The 14,655-nt window shown below is 37.4% G+C and overlaps 1 protein-coding gene across 2 annotated transcripts in view; it reads left to right on the top strand.

Annotated features, from left to right (window-relative positions):
• INO80 (INO80 complex ATPase subunit) overlaps positions 1-14,655 on the top strand; it is a 64,134-nt gene that overhangs the window by 41,172 nt on the left and 8,307 nt on the right. For both annotated transcript variants that reach the window (XM_056493571.1, XM_056493572.1), the window contains exons 27-31: positions 4,869-4,996; positions 9,169-9,263; positions 11,165-11,237; positions 12,635-12,793; positions 14,079-14,181. In XM_056493571.1, the coding sequence (XP_056349546.1) occupies positions 4,869-4,996; positions 9,169-9,263; positions 11,165-11,237; positions 12,635-12,793; positions 14,079-14,181 (558 nt within the window). The remainder of the gene's footprint in view (positions 1-4,868; positions 4,997-9,168; positions 9,264-11,164; positions 11,238-12,634; positions 12,794-14,078; positions 14,182-14,655) is intronic.

Here is a 14,655-nt window from a genome sequence, read left to right as displayed (position 1 = left end):
AACTTGCTTATTAGAGCACAGTCTCATGACCAAATACTGTCTTGAGGTTGGAGACAGGAAGATTGCATGAAAAGTTAGAGACATACCTTGCCTCCTAAGGTGTTGGAAGAGCTTCATATCAACCTAAAAGATCTTTTATCAGTCTGCCTAGTGAAAAGGTTAAAATTACTTGTAGTAGTCTACCATGAGAAGGATGAGTTTAAGGACCAAGTTCAGGGGAAATTGGCCTGGAAAATAAGGCATGAGGGATTTATTGAATTTCAAGTGAAATAAAGAAGTCTTATTCATATTTCCTTGTAAAATGGGAAAAAGCTATCAGTGTACCAGTAAAAAAAAATGTACTTTGTTTTTTCTTAGAATTAGACTAAAGTAATCCAAGAGCTCGATTGCCAGTACTGTGGTGACTTTCATGGGCCAGACATGCTCTAGCTGTCAGAAGATGGTCCTGAGCAACAAGCAGAATTCTGCAGAAAGTACTAGAGATCTGATAGATAGCCAAGAGGAAAAACAGCTTACACTGCCAGATGCAAAGTTATTCCCAGACCCTTTTGGGTCAAGGATGTTTGGCAGGGGAAGTTAGCACAGTAAAAGGAAAATGGCCTTTTGCTTGCTACAGTCCAGTTTAAGAAGGTACCTTCTTAAGTGTTTGGAATCATTTGAAGCACATGCACGTTTGTACCTAAAGAAACTGTTTTTCATGAGCTTGAACTGGATTAATACTCAGTCATAGATGTTGATTTTATAATATCTTCAGGAATTCTCTTAATTATTTGCCATTTATTTGGAAAAAGAAATTCTCTGTAGCAGAAAGGTGGGAAATATTGGAGAGAGAAATTAAGATAGAGGACATGGATAGAGAAATGCAGAAAAATAGCCAATGCAAAAATGAGACAGGGCTTTTGAAAGGCTTCCATTTTATGCTAGGGACTTTGTTCAGCAAAAAATTTTAGAGAAATAAAGTTAGGGTACAAGAAGCTTTCAGGTGTAAAAGTGCAGGTGCAAGGTTAGGCAAATTGTTGTCAAAGCACAACAGAATTCGGTTGAGAAGGAGGTTGGGATGAATGTGTTACATGAAGTGGGGTAAAAAAGTAGTTTTGTACAGCTGTGTTTTAATTAGGTGGAAAGTAGCATTCAAACCTAAACTTACAGTAAGAGGATAGGGCACACACCGCAACAGGACAGCTGTGTTCATAGGGGCAGAAACAAGCACTGTGCCTTACAGAAAGTGAGTGATGTGCTGAAGGAGGGAGCAATTTGCAAGGCTAAAATCTAGCAAATGTCAAATGGTCTGTGGCAAATAGGTGACAAGAAGAAAGGGGGGACACCTCTCTCTCTTAAACCCTGATCTATCCTCTCCCAGACTCAGCGTTCCCAGTGCCCTGGCAGCAAACTCAGCTGTGATCACTGTGGGAATCTCTTGAGGTTTTTCCTGTTCTTTGAAAGAAAAATGGTCCTGGATTAAATGGCAGGAAGTGTCTGAGTCCTTTTAGTATCGATAAAAAGCACTGGCCTCACTGGCTGTTTACTGTGAGAGCCAGCTAGCTCCTCACTGACCCCATTGTGCCGTCAGGAGGGGAACCAGGGGTGTCAACTGGAACCCAGGCTTTATCTCTCTTTCCTCTGCTTTTTGCATGTCCAGAGGCACTTTTTCTCATTCTCCAGAGAGCGCTGAGTCCAGCTACAGTTGCGAGCCACAGCTCCTGACAAAGGTTATTCTGAGTCATAATCATTTCTAACTATTCTTCCCAGGCCCACTGTATCCCCTTGTAGATAATTTATGTCCATATCCTAGCATGGCTGGAGGCAGTTTGGTTTGGTTTTTTTTCCAGACTGAAAGCCATTTGATCTGGTTCCTTTTTCTTGTTTATTTCATTCAGTGCTGAAGAACCCAAAAATTGTGTCCTAGGAAGAGCTCTTTGACAGTGCAGTCCAGGACCTCTATCTCCTGACTGACTTAAAGTTTTAAAAGTTTCTTTTAAACAGAAAAAAAAGTAAAATCCAAAGAATTTGTAATTTGAAGTTGTTGCTGATCATTAAAGGTAAAAACATGTAGAACTGCAAATTTTGGAAATCCCCATTTAAAAAAAGTAATAGTTTGTCTTTTTCTTCTCCTAGGTTAGAGAAAATCAGAAATAGAAGTGAGAGAAACTAGAGGTGGAAAACATGGTTGTTTTTTTTTTTCTCTTTTGATTAATTTTGGTATTTTTTGAAGATGGCGTGAATTAAGTACATTTTCTGGAATTTGTTGTTTGAAGCACTAGGGGGCAGGCTTTCAGCATGGAAAAATACTTGATCTTGGAAAACACAATGGCATCAGGATGACATGCTTAAAGGTGCCAGGTTAAGGACAAATTATTTTCTCTTCCAGCGACGATAAATTTTTTTGGTAGTACTATTTTACTCTCCTAGTAAAACCTCAAAAACTTTCTCACTAGTGCAGTCTGCTCTGCTGCTGAAATATATTGGATGACTTATGAAGGGTTAATGAGTTGCTAACTTTTCAGATCATCTGCAAATAAATCCTTTACTTGTAATTTGCATTTCATTGCGATTTAAAAATAGTAACTTATACAATGGAGACTTCAAGAGCCAGCAGCAAAGGACACGCATCATTTCCAGTTAGCAAAGCTTAATTCTACCTATTCATGCCTTTGTGAGGAAAACGGTAGCATTTTGCTTTTGGAAACTTGCTAATGTGTTAACCTGATCCTGTCAACACTGATTTTTGAACAGACCCTGTTGATTCTCTGAGATAGCTTTTAGTTAATAACCATGTTAGTTTGTCACATATATCTAGACTTTTCATGTAGCTTCATTCAATATAATTTTTTCTGAAATAGCAAACTGACCAATTAGAATGAAAGCAGAATGTCATAGCTGTATTTATAATTACAGGAAATAATAACATTTTGTATAAAGAGTAAACATTGCTGTTGTACAGAGGTTTTTAGCTACCATAGGTGTATTTTAAAACCAACTAGCTATAAGTAATTTCCATTTTGCTTAATTGCCTAAGTTGAAAATTTGTTTTTCCTTAGAAGAATGCACAAAGCTATTAAAGATTTATATGTAATTGAGACTGAATGCTGTTCTAGAAATGAGTGCATCATTATACATTTTGTTGCACTTAGAACAAATGCAGCCTAGTGTGTTGGCTTGAGTTTTCCTTACAGTATTTCCTTTGCTTGGCTCTCCAGTTAATGGATTCCCTCAGGTAGTTGCTAACAGTTCAAGCAATGATGTGGTACTTGCTCCGGGCAGAACAAGAGCATCACTGCCAAAAGGAAGAGAAAAAGGGGAAAAAACAGTCACTATTTAGATAGGCAGACAAACAAGAAAGAGCAGACTTGACTTGTCTTGGGTTCTCAGCTAGTGAATTGCAGGTGCATGGCTCTAAAATTTCAATAGGAGAGAGCATAGACAGTATTGATTTATAGAGCAAGTGGAATAGCTAATTATTTTAAACCATATGGAAGCTCACAATTTTTTGAATTTCAGAAAGGAGACAGTGGGTTGCAGTTTTTGATGTTCTGATGTAGATTCCAGCATCAAGTCCATTATTTGTATTTAAGCTAAAGATATTTTTGAAGGAGAACAGCTTTATTCCTGTGTTTCTCAGCAAGCTTGTAGCTATACTTGCAGAAATCGCTTACTACTCTGCCACATCACTGCACACCTACCACATCACTTATGTACTCATGGACTATATTACCTGCTGTGCTTGTAAGATCTTTTTAAGAGTGCTATTATGTGATCTATGCTCCTCTTTTCTGCTAGTATGAACCTGTTTTGGGTTATGTTAAAATGCATGGTGGTCAGATGAAAGAATTAATTTTGCATGTAACTTTTATTAATTGGGATATTGGGCAAGACAGTTAACTGCCTTACAGAAAGCAAATTTTCTTCAGCCCATGAGTTAATTCATTCTATGAAGCAGGATGTGTGCAAAAGTGTTACCTGCTAGGCATTAGAGAGCATTACCTGCTAGACATGTTGAAAATACTTGGGTTTTGTACTAGCCTGCACCATCTGCAGTTGTCAGCTTTCCGTTTTGGCTGTAAACCTAAGTTCAGACATCCAGAAGAATAGAGAATCATCAATGGCCTTTCCAACAGATAATTTTTTGGAAGAAAATTTCTCTTCATCCTCTTTCAACAGTATTGTATTGTTTACTGAAGTTTATGTACAGAATGTACAAACAGGAAGATCTCCTTCCTGAAAAATACTTCATGAGCAGTGTTGAAGTAGAGAGGACATGAAGTATAAAATCTGAAGTGACTGAAAAGATTGCCATCTGGAAATATTTCTTAAACAAAACAAAAGGGAAAAAAAAGAAACAAAGAGAAGGCAGGGAAGAACTAGGCAGTGCTGTAAGGGCATTGTTGTTTTACAGTGACCTAGACAACTGTTCTTTTCTGGGGCCTGAGGGGTTTGGTCTGCAGAGGATAAGTCTAAAGCTCAGCAGAAGGTATCAGCAAATGTGCAAAGGACAGCATTTTCATGTGTGACGTGGCGAGTATTTCTTCAAGTGTCAGGGCATATAGTGCTTGTTGATCTGGTCAGAATAAAACCTTAAATAAGGGGTATGTCTGTCCAGAAAAAGAATTGAGCACTTACTTGAGATCAGTCTGTAATGAGTTTTTGCCACATGTGGCATATACATAGGATCCCATCCCAGCAAACAAAAGTTATTGTTACCATTATGATTTTAAGTATCAGCCGGAAGGGATATTGCAGTTTCTTCCATCCCACCTCCTTACTTCAGAGATTATAATGCAGTGAAGTGCTAGGAAAACTTGGAAGATAATTTGTTGCATGTATCTGGATTTGCTTTATTAGTTACCTGCTTTTCTTCTATTTCTTTTTAGATAAAGAGAGTCTGATCACTGACAGTGGAAAACTTCATGCTCTCGATCTTCTGTTGACACGGCTGAAATCTCAAGGACATAGGGTTCTCATTTACTCCCAGATGACTCGGATGATTGACTTACTGGAGGTAGGAGAGCTATAGCTGACAGAAGATAAATTATGAAGATGGAGATTTAGCAACACTGTTTTGGAGAAAATACAATAGCTTGGATGCAGCAAACAACATAAAATTACTATATCGTAGGATACCCAGTTTATGCATTATTATGAGACCAGAAGAACTGCCATACAAAGTTAGACATAAGGTCCAACCTAGTGTTTTACTGATACCAGTGTATAACAGCAGATGGTATGGGGAAAATGTACGAGAATAGTGATACTTCACCATTACTCACTCAATTTCCACCAGTTTGTGGTTCAAGGGGTTTCTGAACCAAGTATGCCTCCTATATGCTGAGTAGTCCGACATGGATTCTCCTTCTGTGAAGTTGTTCATTTGCATCTTGACACCTTGTTAGGTGTTGGCATTTGCACTGCCCTGTGGCAAGGGATTTAATGGCTTAATTATCCTCCTTTGCTGGTTTCAACTGCTTCCTTCTTTTTTCATTTGATACCTACTTGCTGTTCTATTGGAAGGAAGAGGAAGAACAGTGGTAAATTTTACAGTGTTTATGTTGCTTGTAATTTCACAGACTATTACCATTTCCCTCTGATTGCTCTGCAAAAGTTCTGTAAACAGTGAAGAGATTCTCTGGCATGGGATAGGAAAGAAGTAAGGCATGAAGTAATAATTTAAAAACAGACATGCTGAAGAAAAAAAAGATAAATATTTGATGAGCAGCCATGCCATCAAAGGGCTAGGCTACTGGCTTCTCCACAATTAACTGAAGAGAAAAAGTGAGAAGCCTGAATCAATAGCTGCCTAAGTCATGAGTTCTGTATAAACAGGAGCGTATTTTAAGGTCAGCAGTTAATAGTTCAATAACAAATCACAGGCTGAATTTTGTTTTTGCTGCTGTGAGGAAAAACAGAACTTGCATGGTTGCAATTCTATATTTTGGCACTTTGCCTAGCATTGCTTTGTATGCCTCTTTTTTTGGCAAACGTTGGACATGGTGTAGGTTTGTTGATACCCTGCATTACACCATGAAGCTCATAAAGCTGTGTTTAGTACTTCTGTCTTTTCTCTTAACATTCCATTTGAAAGACTTGTAAGCGTACCATTTTGCTATTCCATCTCTTGAACATTCAACTTCACTTGTGTTTTATTATCTAAAGAAGCCACCTACTAAGTCCTCTGTTTTTCTTTCTCCCCACCCAAGTAACAGAAGCTAAAGTTAGGCAAGCTAAAAATCAAGTAAGGACTCAATTAATAAGAACATCCTTGCAAAAGCTGTGTGTCTGTAGATATTTAATTTTTTTCCTGATCTATCAAAATATATCTGCTTACTTGAATATGAAAAAACACAGGATGTCTTTTTTGACAGTATTTGGATTATATTGCACTAACCTAATCTATGCAGGGCAGAGAGCACAAAGCACATTGTTTACAAAGTTATAAAACCCTGTTTGTTTTATGTAGCTTCAGCTGAAGAGTTGCTGCGTAATTCAGCAATTATAAAATGGCAGATATAAATGCAATGAGGAAAATTGTTGTCTTTCAGCAGAAGAGGATAAATTATAATTTCAGTATTGTTTTTTCATGCAGATGTGTATTTCATATTTTTGAAGTTTTTATTTCTTTTTCTCCATGTGATTGCTTTCTTCTATAAGAGTAATTGTCCACAGTTTCAGTGGGAATCAGATTATATTCATGAGATGAGGGATCAAATTATGTTCTGCATGAAGTAAAATTTCTTGGTTATACTCTACCAAAAGTTAATGAGTTGTGTGGAAACATAAGAGTACTCAATTTAGACTGTGAAATAGTACGAAGGGAAAATATTTTCCTGAGAAAGTATCAGTATGGAAGCCCAGAAGAGCACTGACTTTAGCAGCACTGCATTCTTACCCTACTAAGGTCATTGTGTGTTGTTTGTTTCCTGTGTAGGTGCTCTGTTGCATGGGTTTTTCATTGTTGTCCTAGGCTGATGCTTCTGGTGGCTTGGTGACCTCTTACACTAACTGGCAGGTAGATTTTTCAGGCAGGTCCAGTACAAGGAACTCTATATGAGGCTGAAGCCTCCCTGTTAGGCTTCCCCCACCCCACTCCATCCCTTGGGGGTAACTAGAAAAATGAGTAGTCATTGAGTGCCTTCCACAGTTGCAGTAGAGACCAGGTGCATTTACTTCTAAATATCTTCTTTGCCATCAGGGTTCTCTCTTTAGCTAAAAGCATGCCATTTCTATGAGGGATCAGAACACTGAACTGCTGAGAAGTGTTGTATGAATTACAATGTGGAACTTTTTTTCTGAATTGAAAGAGTGTACTGTTGATATTTGGGAAAGTACTGCACAAAACCAGTTCACGGCAAAAGGATGTTTCATATGAGCACTGTTACATTACTGTGAGATATCTACCTTGAGCAGAGGAAGGTGGATGGAGGCAGACCAGAACCTCTTAGATGACTAGCTAAGGGCTAATGTACAAAGCCAGTTTGCAGACCTGGGGGAATAAATGCCAGTACTGCAGGTGTAGAATAACTTGTTCTTTTGCATTTTATGCCTTTGTGAAAATGTTTGAAATCTTCAATAAGGATGAATGCACCTGATGGAATGATTGAAGTTGTTGTCTCATTTACCAAAGTTTGTTTAGAAGACAGATAGTGAAAAGATAGTTAACAGATGAGGGAAGATTAAATCAAAATCAAAAAATTGAATCATCATAAAGGCTGATAGAGACAGTAACAAAGAAATGAAAGAAAAAGGTTCTTGTGATAATAGTAAAAGAATTTATTAAATCTAGAGAAAAGGTGGCATAGTGCTTAACTGACAACTCTCTATCTCTGGTTTTAGTTGATGACAGAAACATATCATAGAAATTGAATAAATTAATAGTTAATTAGGATTTGTTTGTCTTTGTGGTGAAGTAGTTGCTCTCTGCTTTGAACTTCTGTTGTTGTACTCCAGAAATCCTACTAGCCATGAGTGCTGTTTCATAGAGGTAGTTCAAATGTGGATTTGGCCATTTCCAAGCTGTTTTATTTACCTAATTTTCTCTTCCATCTGCCTCACATTGAAGCCTGCTTCCTCTGCATCAGTCTTTTTCTCATTTTCCTTATAATATGGCTGCTCTTTCACTATTTCTGCAGAATACAAAGGGACCAGGAGCCCTGAAGGATAGGTGGAAAAGAGAACTGGACATGGTACTGTCAGAAGGTTCATTAAAGTGCAAGCACTGCCATGTCTTCTCCCATCACAGAGTTCTGTGCTGAGCACTGTGGCTTATAGCAAGATGAATCCAATAGTTCTTGCTGCTAAAGCACTATCTGTTCCTTTGTGTCTTCATTTGCACTCATGGCATCTCAAAAAGACTCATGCACACCAGTATGGTAACCAGTGAGTGTTGCGTCTTGTCAGCCAAGCAAGGATCCCATTGTTTAAGCACCCCAGAGGATATCTTTCCAGAGAAACTCTGTGATTATTTGAGCTTTGTATGTAATTCAGATTTTATTGATAGTTGCACAGGTATCAGAAAATGCTGAGAACCTTAGAGCATGAAAAATGTGTCTCAAAGGAAAAAGCCTTTGCTTACAGCATTCCTAGCTGATGCCATTTGATTTGTGCCTGCTGCTTGGCAAGAGCTATGGGCTGACATACCAGTGTAATGTCCAGTGTTCTTGTATGCAAGAGATTCACAGGCTCTTCACTGCTGAGATAAAGTCTGGACAGACATTATACAGAACCAGGTTTTTAAAACCACCAGTCAAATGGTATAAAATCAACAGAGAGCAGGTGCAGTTGGTTTGTTTGGAAAGGTTTGCTTGCCCAGTAAAAACTTGGGGTTTAGTAAAAGTTTAGACTCTGTGAAAACAAACTTCCCATTTTAGTGATTTTTGTTTACCTGTTTATTTTTAGGAAAAGGCATGTACGAAGTCTACAGTATAGCAAATGTATCCCCAGCTCTGAATTGACATTGTCACTTATCTTTTCTATGAAATGCAGAAGCAGATTGAGTAGCTTTATATTCTGGATTGTATTTTTATCAACTATTGCTTACTGAACATTTGTTGATGATGCTTATGGAACCTTGTTGTAATTAGCAATCCTGCTTTTATTCCGTGGGGGGCGAGTTCTGAATGAAACAAGATTGAACAGTTTCAAGAACAACTGTATTTTTTTGGTGTCTGTTCTTTGCAGGAATACATGGTCTATAGGAAACATACCTACATGAGATTGGATGGCTCTTCAAAGATTTCTGAACGAAGGGACATGGTAGCAGATTTTCAGAACAGGTAATGTATTCTGCAAGATGTGTTTGTGCTAAATACACGTACCTAGGAAACTGGTGTAAGATGTAGTGAAAATAAATAAAATCTGCACTTACCTTTCCTTATAGCAAATTGGCCTAATTTATCTGAAACAGTTTCTTGGTGGTTTGCTGACCAATAGTCAGTGGTGTTGATACGGATCTGTGAAAAAAGTAAAGTAGCACATGTCCAATGGTTATTAAATGCTTTGACAATTCACACTGTAAAGATGAGATTGAAAATCTTGCATATGCTAGAGTACTGAAAGTGACCTAATTTTCTGCAAAACAAACCATTTAATCATATTTTACTAAGAAACCTTAAACTAGTATACAAAAGATAAAATGGAGATTTTATTAGCTAGAAAGGTAAGGTAACTCTTCTCATTTAGTAAGCCAGAATGGATCCTGACAATTTTAATAAGCAAATCAGGGAGCATTACTTACAATGATTGAATTTGTGGTTATTAAGTTTCCTTTTAATCATGAGATACAGCTTGATAGGATGTCATTTTGGTACGGTACTTGCACAGTAAGGTTGTCCTTCCTGTATGTTGACGTGAGCTTGTAAGGAGGTCACTTTCCTATTTCAGTGGAGTTAGGTTCATAGTTGTTTGCAGGGTAAAAGCAACATTCTAGACTTGAGAAAATTCCTTATGTTATTGGTCCCAAAGTATTGTAGCCAAAGATAGGAGTCAACATCTTTCAGGTCACTGGTTCATGAGGCTGAAGGACCTGAAGCATTGTGTTGCAATGATGAGTCTTCTAGTGATCTTGAACATGTGCAATGGGAGTGTGAGTGGGAGGACCATGTAGTTCTTTTCTTTCTGCCTATTTCCAGGTGAAAGTTAAAAAGAAGTGAAAAAATGGTTTTATTAGTGAATAGAATTTGTTTTTATTAATGAGTAAAATAACTGAAGAAAAATAATAATTGCAGCAGGAAATCCCTTTGAAATGTAGGTCAGCCAGTCTAAACAAGAATTCCTATTAAAATGTTAGTTGAGTTCCTCTTGTACATGATTTACTTATGAGAAATATTTCCAGGAAAAAAAAGCATGACTGAGACTAAACTATTCTGCAGGATATCCTTGCAAGGTGCTGAAAATATATTGCTATGGGATGATAATTTGTTCATGTAGTCTGTGGCTCTGTCCACTTTCCTTCCCATGTGGCATATCCAGAAGCATTTCACAGCTTGGTGTTGAGGTGACTGTCTATACTCACATCCCAGGGTTCTTACAAGGGAACAGATTATCTGGTCAAGGATTACCTTCAGTGCAAACAGGCACCTGTTGACTACTTTGGCTTTGTTACCTGAACACTTCTAAATACTGCTGGCCCTGTAGAGACACTAGTACAACCTCAGCAGAAACTTCGATTTTGCTGTTATCACTTGAATTTTCATCAGTACTTGGTCATGCTACATATAGGCTTGTCTCCTGGTTTGTTCTGTTCAAATTTAGAACAAAACTTGGATCTGCACAGTTCTGACTTTTATTTTTCTTTTTTAGCTGAGCATCATTAAGACAAGATTTCTTTAACATTGGGTCAGTTCTGTGAAACAATAGATGGTTCTTCGCCTATATGAAATCTTAATTTCCAGTGTGGGCAAGATAAACAAGCCCTGGGGTTTTTTTTATTCAAATTAATAAACTGCTATTGAGAATTGACTGTTGACATGTTCAGACAGTTCTCATTTGTAGATTACCTTCTTCCACTCTTTCATGTGTTTTTTTTTCTTGACTGTGAATGAACAGCACAAAGTGTTGTGAACTGTTCCAAGTAATAGAAATATCCCTGATTGCTTCATATGGGTGAAAAAATTGTTTCTGTGGTTATTCCTTATTCATGCACAAAATAAAGGAGTTTAATCTTTTTCCTTTACAGGAATGATATTTTTGTCTTCCTGTTAAGTACAAGAGCTGGAGGCTTGGGCATTAACCTTACAGCTGCAGATACGGTAGGTGAAATTTGGTAACAATTTACATGGGAAAATGGATCATTCTGTGCAAAAGTTGGCACTCTCTTGCTCATACTGATCAATATTTTTAGTACTGCTATTCACATTGTGAAATTGCATAGCCTGTTTACTTTGTTATTTGCAGTGTAATCTTGATGATAAAGTTGTAGAATATTGGACATTTTGGTACACAGTTTTTGGTTACAGTTGGAAATTTCTTCCCACTCCACACATACAGAGTCCAGGAAGGAGTTGGATTACTGAAGGGGTTTACAGGTGCAAATGACATTTAGATGAAACAACATTCACTGTATGAATGACCCTTTGCTCCTAAGGTCAGTTGCAAAGGAACCAGTGGAAGAGTTGTCAGTTGCCCTTTTTTCTGTGCCCAGAAGAATGAAACAATGCCTATAAAAGTAGGAAACCATTTGTTGTTGAGGGTCAGCTACTCAGGAGGGATAAATTTCTTCCCCTGAGGTGTAAAGACAGACTGATTTAGGTGAATTGCAAGGATTTGTACTCTGGAGCAGCTGCCACTAATCACTAAGGTAGGAATAATGATGAACCATTCATCTTTTCATTAACAGCTATTCTTGTGCTTCTAACCTGCACCTGGCATGCTTGCAGATTTGACCTCAAAGTCTGTAGCCACATAAACCCAAAGATCTCTGAATCAAAAATATCCTATCATATCTTGCTGTCAGTCACAAGAAATCAGAAGAAAACAAGTATCTGTAGGATTTTCAGGGCTTAAAAGAAGAAATAAACAGATGGAATCTCTGGCAGGCTCTTTGCATGAGAACTTTTAGGTCTGTGTTTTTCTGTGTAACTTTCTTAATACTTTACTTTGCTGTCTAATATTTTTTAAATGCTTTTGGTTTTTATGCTTATTGTGCTTAAAGTACTATTAGAGTGATAGTGCAGTATTAATTTAATGTGGCATTTCAGTTTATAGTCAAAGTACTATAAATGTTAGACTTGATCTAGGTTTTGAGGAAAAATTAGAGTATTACTTCTTGCATAAAATTCCAATGAGGGTAACACTAAAATGCATCCATGATGTGGTTAGTCTGTAATTAATTGCACGACAGTGATTTAATGTGATAACAAACTTAGGAATTTTGTGCTTCCCAGTCAGGTCTGTTTAAAAAGATATTAAAGACATTCTGTGAAGTTGAAACATTCATAATGTCAGTTAGTTTGAATTCACCTGAAATACAATGGAAGAGACTTCACAGGACAGGGCAAGGCTGTTTTAACAAAGCCTACAGCAGGGCTGTAATTCTGTGAAACATGATTGAACTTCCATTGTTATCAGTATATTGGATTTCTGTTTGTTTAATCGCCTGGTGCTCTAAAGGTGTTTTTATTTAATCCTTTCTGGTGTTGCCTTGCAGGTAATTTTCTATGACAGTGATTGGAACCCAACAGTAGACCAGCAAGCCATGGACCGGGCCCACAGGCTGGGTCAGACCAAACAAGTCACCGTGTACCGCTTGATTTGTAAAGGCACCATTGAGGAGCGCATCCTGCAGCGGGCAAAGGAGAAGAGTGAGGTAGGAATAAGGAACTCACCTGGAACCAGAAGTTACAGGAATGGTATCATAAAGCACCTCTCAACATGAATAAAGAGACAGAAAACTGTCTGCAGGGAGACAGAAGAGAAGGCAAAAGGAAGTGTCTTTGTTCAGATATGTGTCTCTAACACAGCAGCAGTCCAGTGACTTTATATGAACTGGAAAGAAGCTAATTATTTACAGTGTGATTTCATGAAAACTATTTCTTATGTTGCAGTGGATCTACTCAGGCTTCTTTAAGACTGGGGCTTCTGTCTTTGCTGTGTCACAGTTACTGATTCCTCTCATGTTACACAACAGCTTTTACAGTTTTTTTTAAAAGACGTTTGGAAGGTAATCAAGTGGAAATTATTTGAGGTGTGAGTGTTGCCAGAAAAACTCAATGTCCTGCAGCGTCAAGCAGTAAATGTACTAGGAACTTTAAACATCATGATACTTTATTGGCAAGAAAACAACTAAGAGGATTGATGTTTTTGGTAGCAGTAGGTGCACTATATACAACATTCAGATGTTTTGTGTACTTGGAGTTTCTTCTAGATTTTGTCTTACTTGGATGCTGTTCATGATGTTCCAGCAACTGAATGCATTCACATTTCCTTTGTTGAAACTATTTTTTCTGAGATACTGCATTAGAGGTTCCTGAAATCAGCCTGAAAATTAGGTGTAGTCTACAGCTGGTGATCAAAATCATTGAAATTGCCTTATGTTAAAGCCTATTCTCTTCTATTAAGTTATGATTCTTCTTAGTTGATGGGGTTTTTTTTAAATCTAGTTGTAGTAATAGAGGCTGAGTGAATTGCTTAAACTGCAACACCAACTCAGGATGGAGATACAGTTTTCAGTCAAGGAGACTAAAAATGTTGCACCTTTAAGAATATGGTCTTCATGATCCTCTGTGCAGTTACTTGAAAATTTAAATGGGCAAATTATACCTGAGAGGGCTGTTGCTGTATTTTTGTTTTGTTTTGTTCAGCAGTATATTAATTAATACTATTACGATTTGCAGTTTATTACATACTGCTTCAGAAAAAAATGTGACTTTCCATAAGGGATGATAATTTTCTGCTTTTTCTCTCAGTTGCTTCTTGTATTTTATACCCTGAAGTTTTGCTACTAACTATGATAGAGAAATTGGATCAAGTCTGCCTTAGAGAGCTGTACTTGCATGATTTTTGCAGCTGTCTTTCAGTGATGGGTAATGAGAAATGTTTCATGGCTAATTTGACTAATTTTTCCTTTCTTCACTTGGTTTTTTTCCTTCTAGATTCAACGGATGGTAATTTCAGGTGGAAATTTCAAACCTGACACCTTGAAGCCAAAAGAGGTGGTCAGCCTCCTGCTGGATGATGAGGAACTAGAAAAGAAATGTATGTGAAATCTGTGTTTCAGCAATTCCTCCATTTCCCACTTCATTAACTTATGAAATCTGTGTTTTTATCTCTACAAACACATGTATTGCTGATAACAACTTCTGTTTCCTGTCTCTTTTTGTATTGCCAACTCTTGTTAGTACAAGCTGGTTTGATATCACTGCTGAGTTGAATGAAGTTGTGCAAAATGAGACATGATGATGTGATTAAGTTTTTATTGGCATTCATTCAGGATCATTACATTGTTCCTGAATGACAGAGCTTTGACAAGAACTACGTAGGTCATGACAAGAAAAGTAAAAGTGCTGCATTTCATAATATTTTTGAAGTTGAAGGCATACTCTTTCATGTTGCTTGAAAGAAGAATTTCCCCGTAAGACTTTTTAGTGACTTGGAAATAGTTTTAGTAGAGGAATGTTTTCAATGTGTTTTACTTTCAATACAATTGACTTTTCTTCTCAGTTCTGTTAG

Source organism: Oenanthe melanoleuca, chromosome 5, assembly GCF_029582105.1.
Source record: "Oenanthe melanoleuca isolate GR-GAL-2019-014 chromosome 5, OMel1.0, whole genome shotgun sequence".
In the NCBI taxonomy this organism is placed as follows: Eukaryota; Metazoa; Chordata; class Aves; order Passeriformes; family Muscicapidae; genus Oenanthe; species Oenanthe melanoleuca.
Note: the sequence above shows the minus strand (reverse complement) of the source record. Positions and strands in the feature narration are given on the sequence as shown.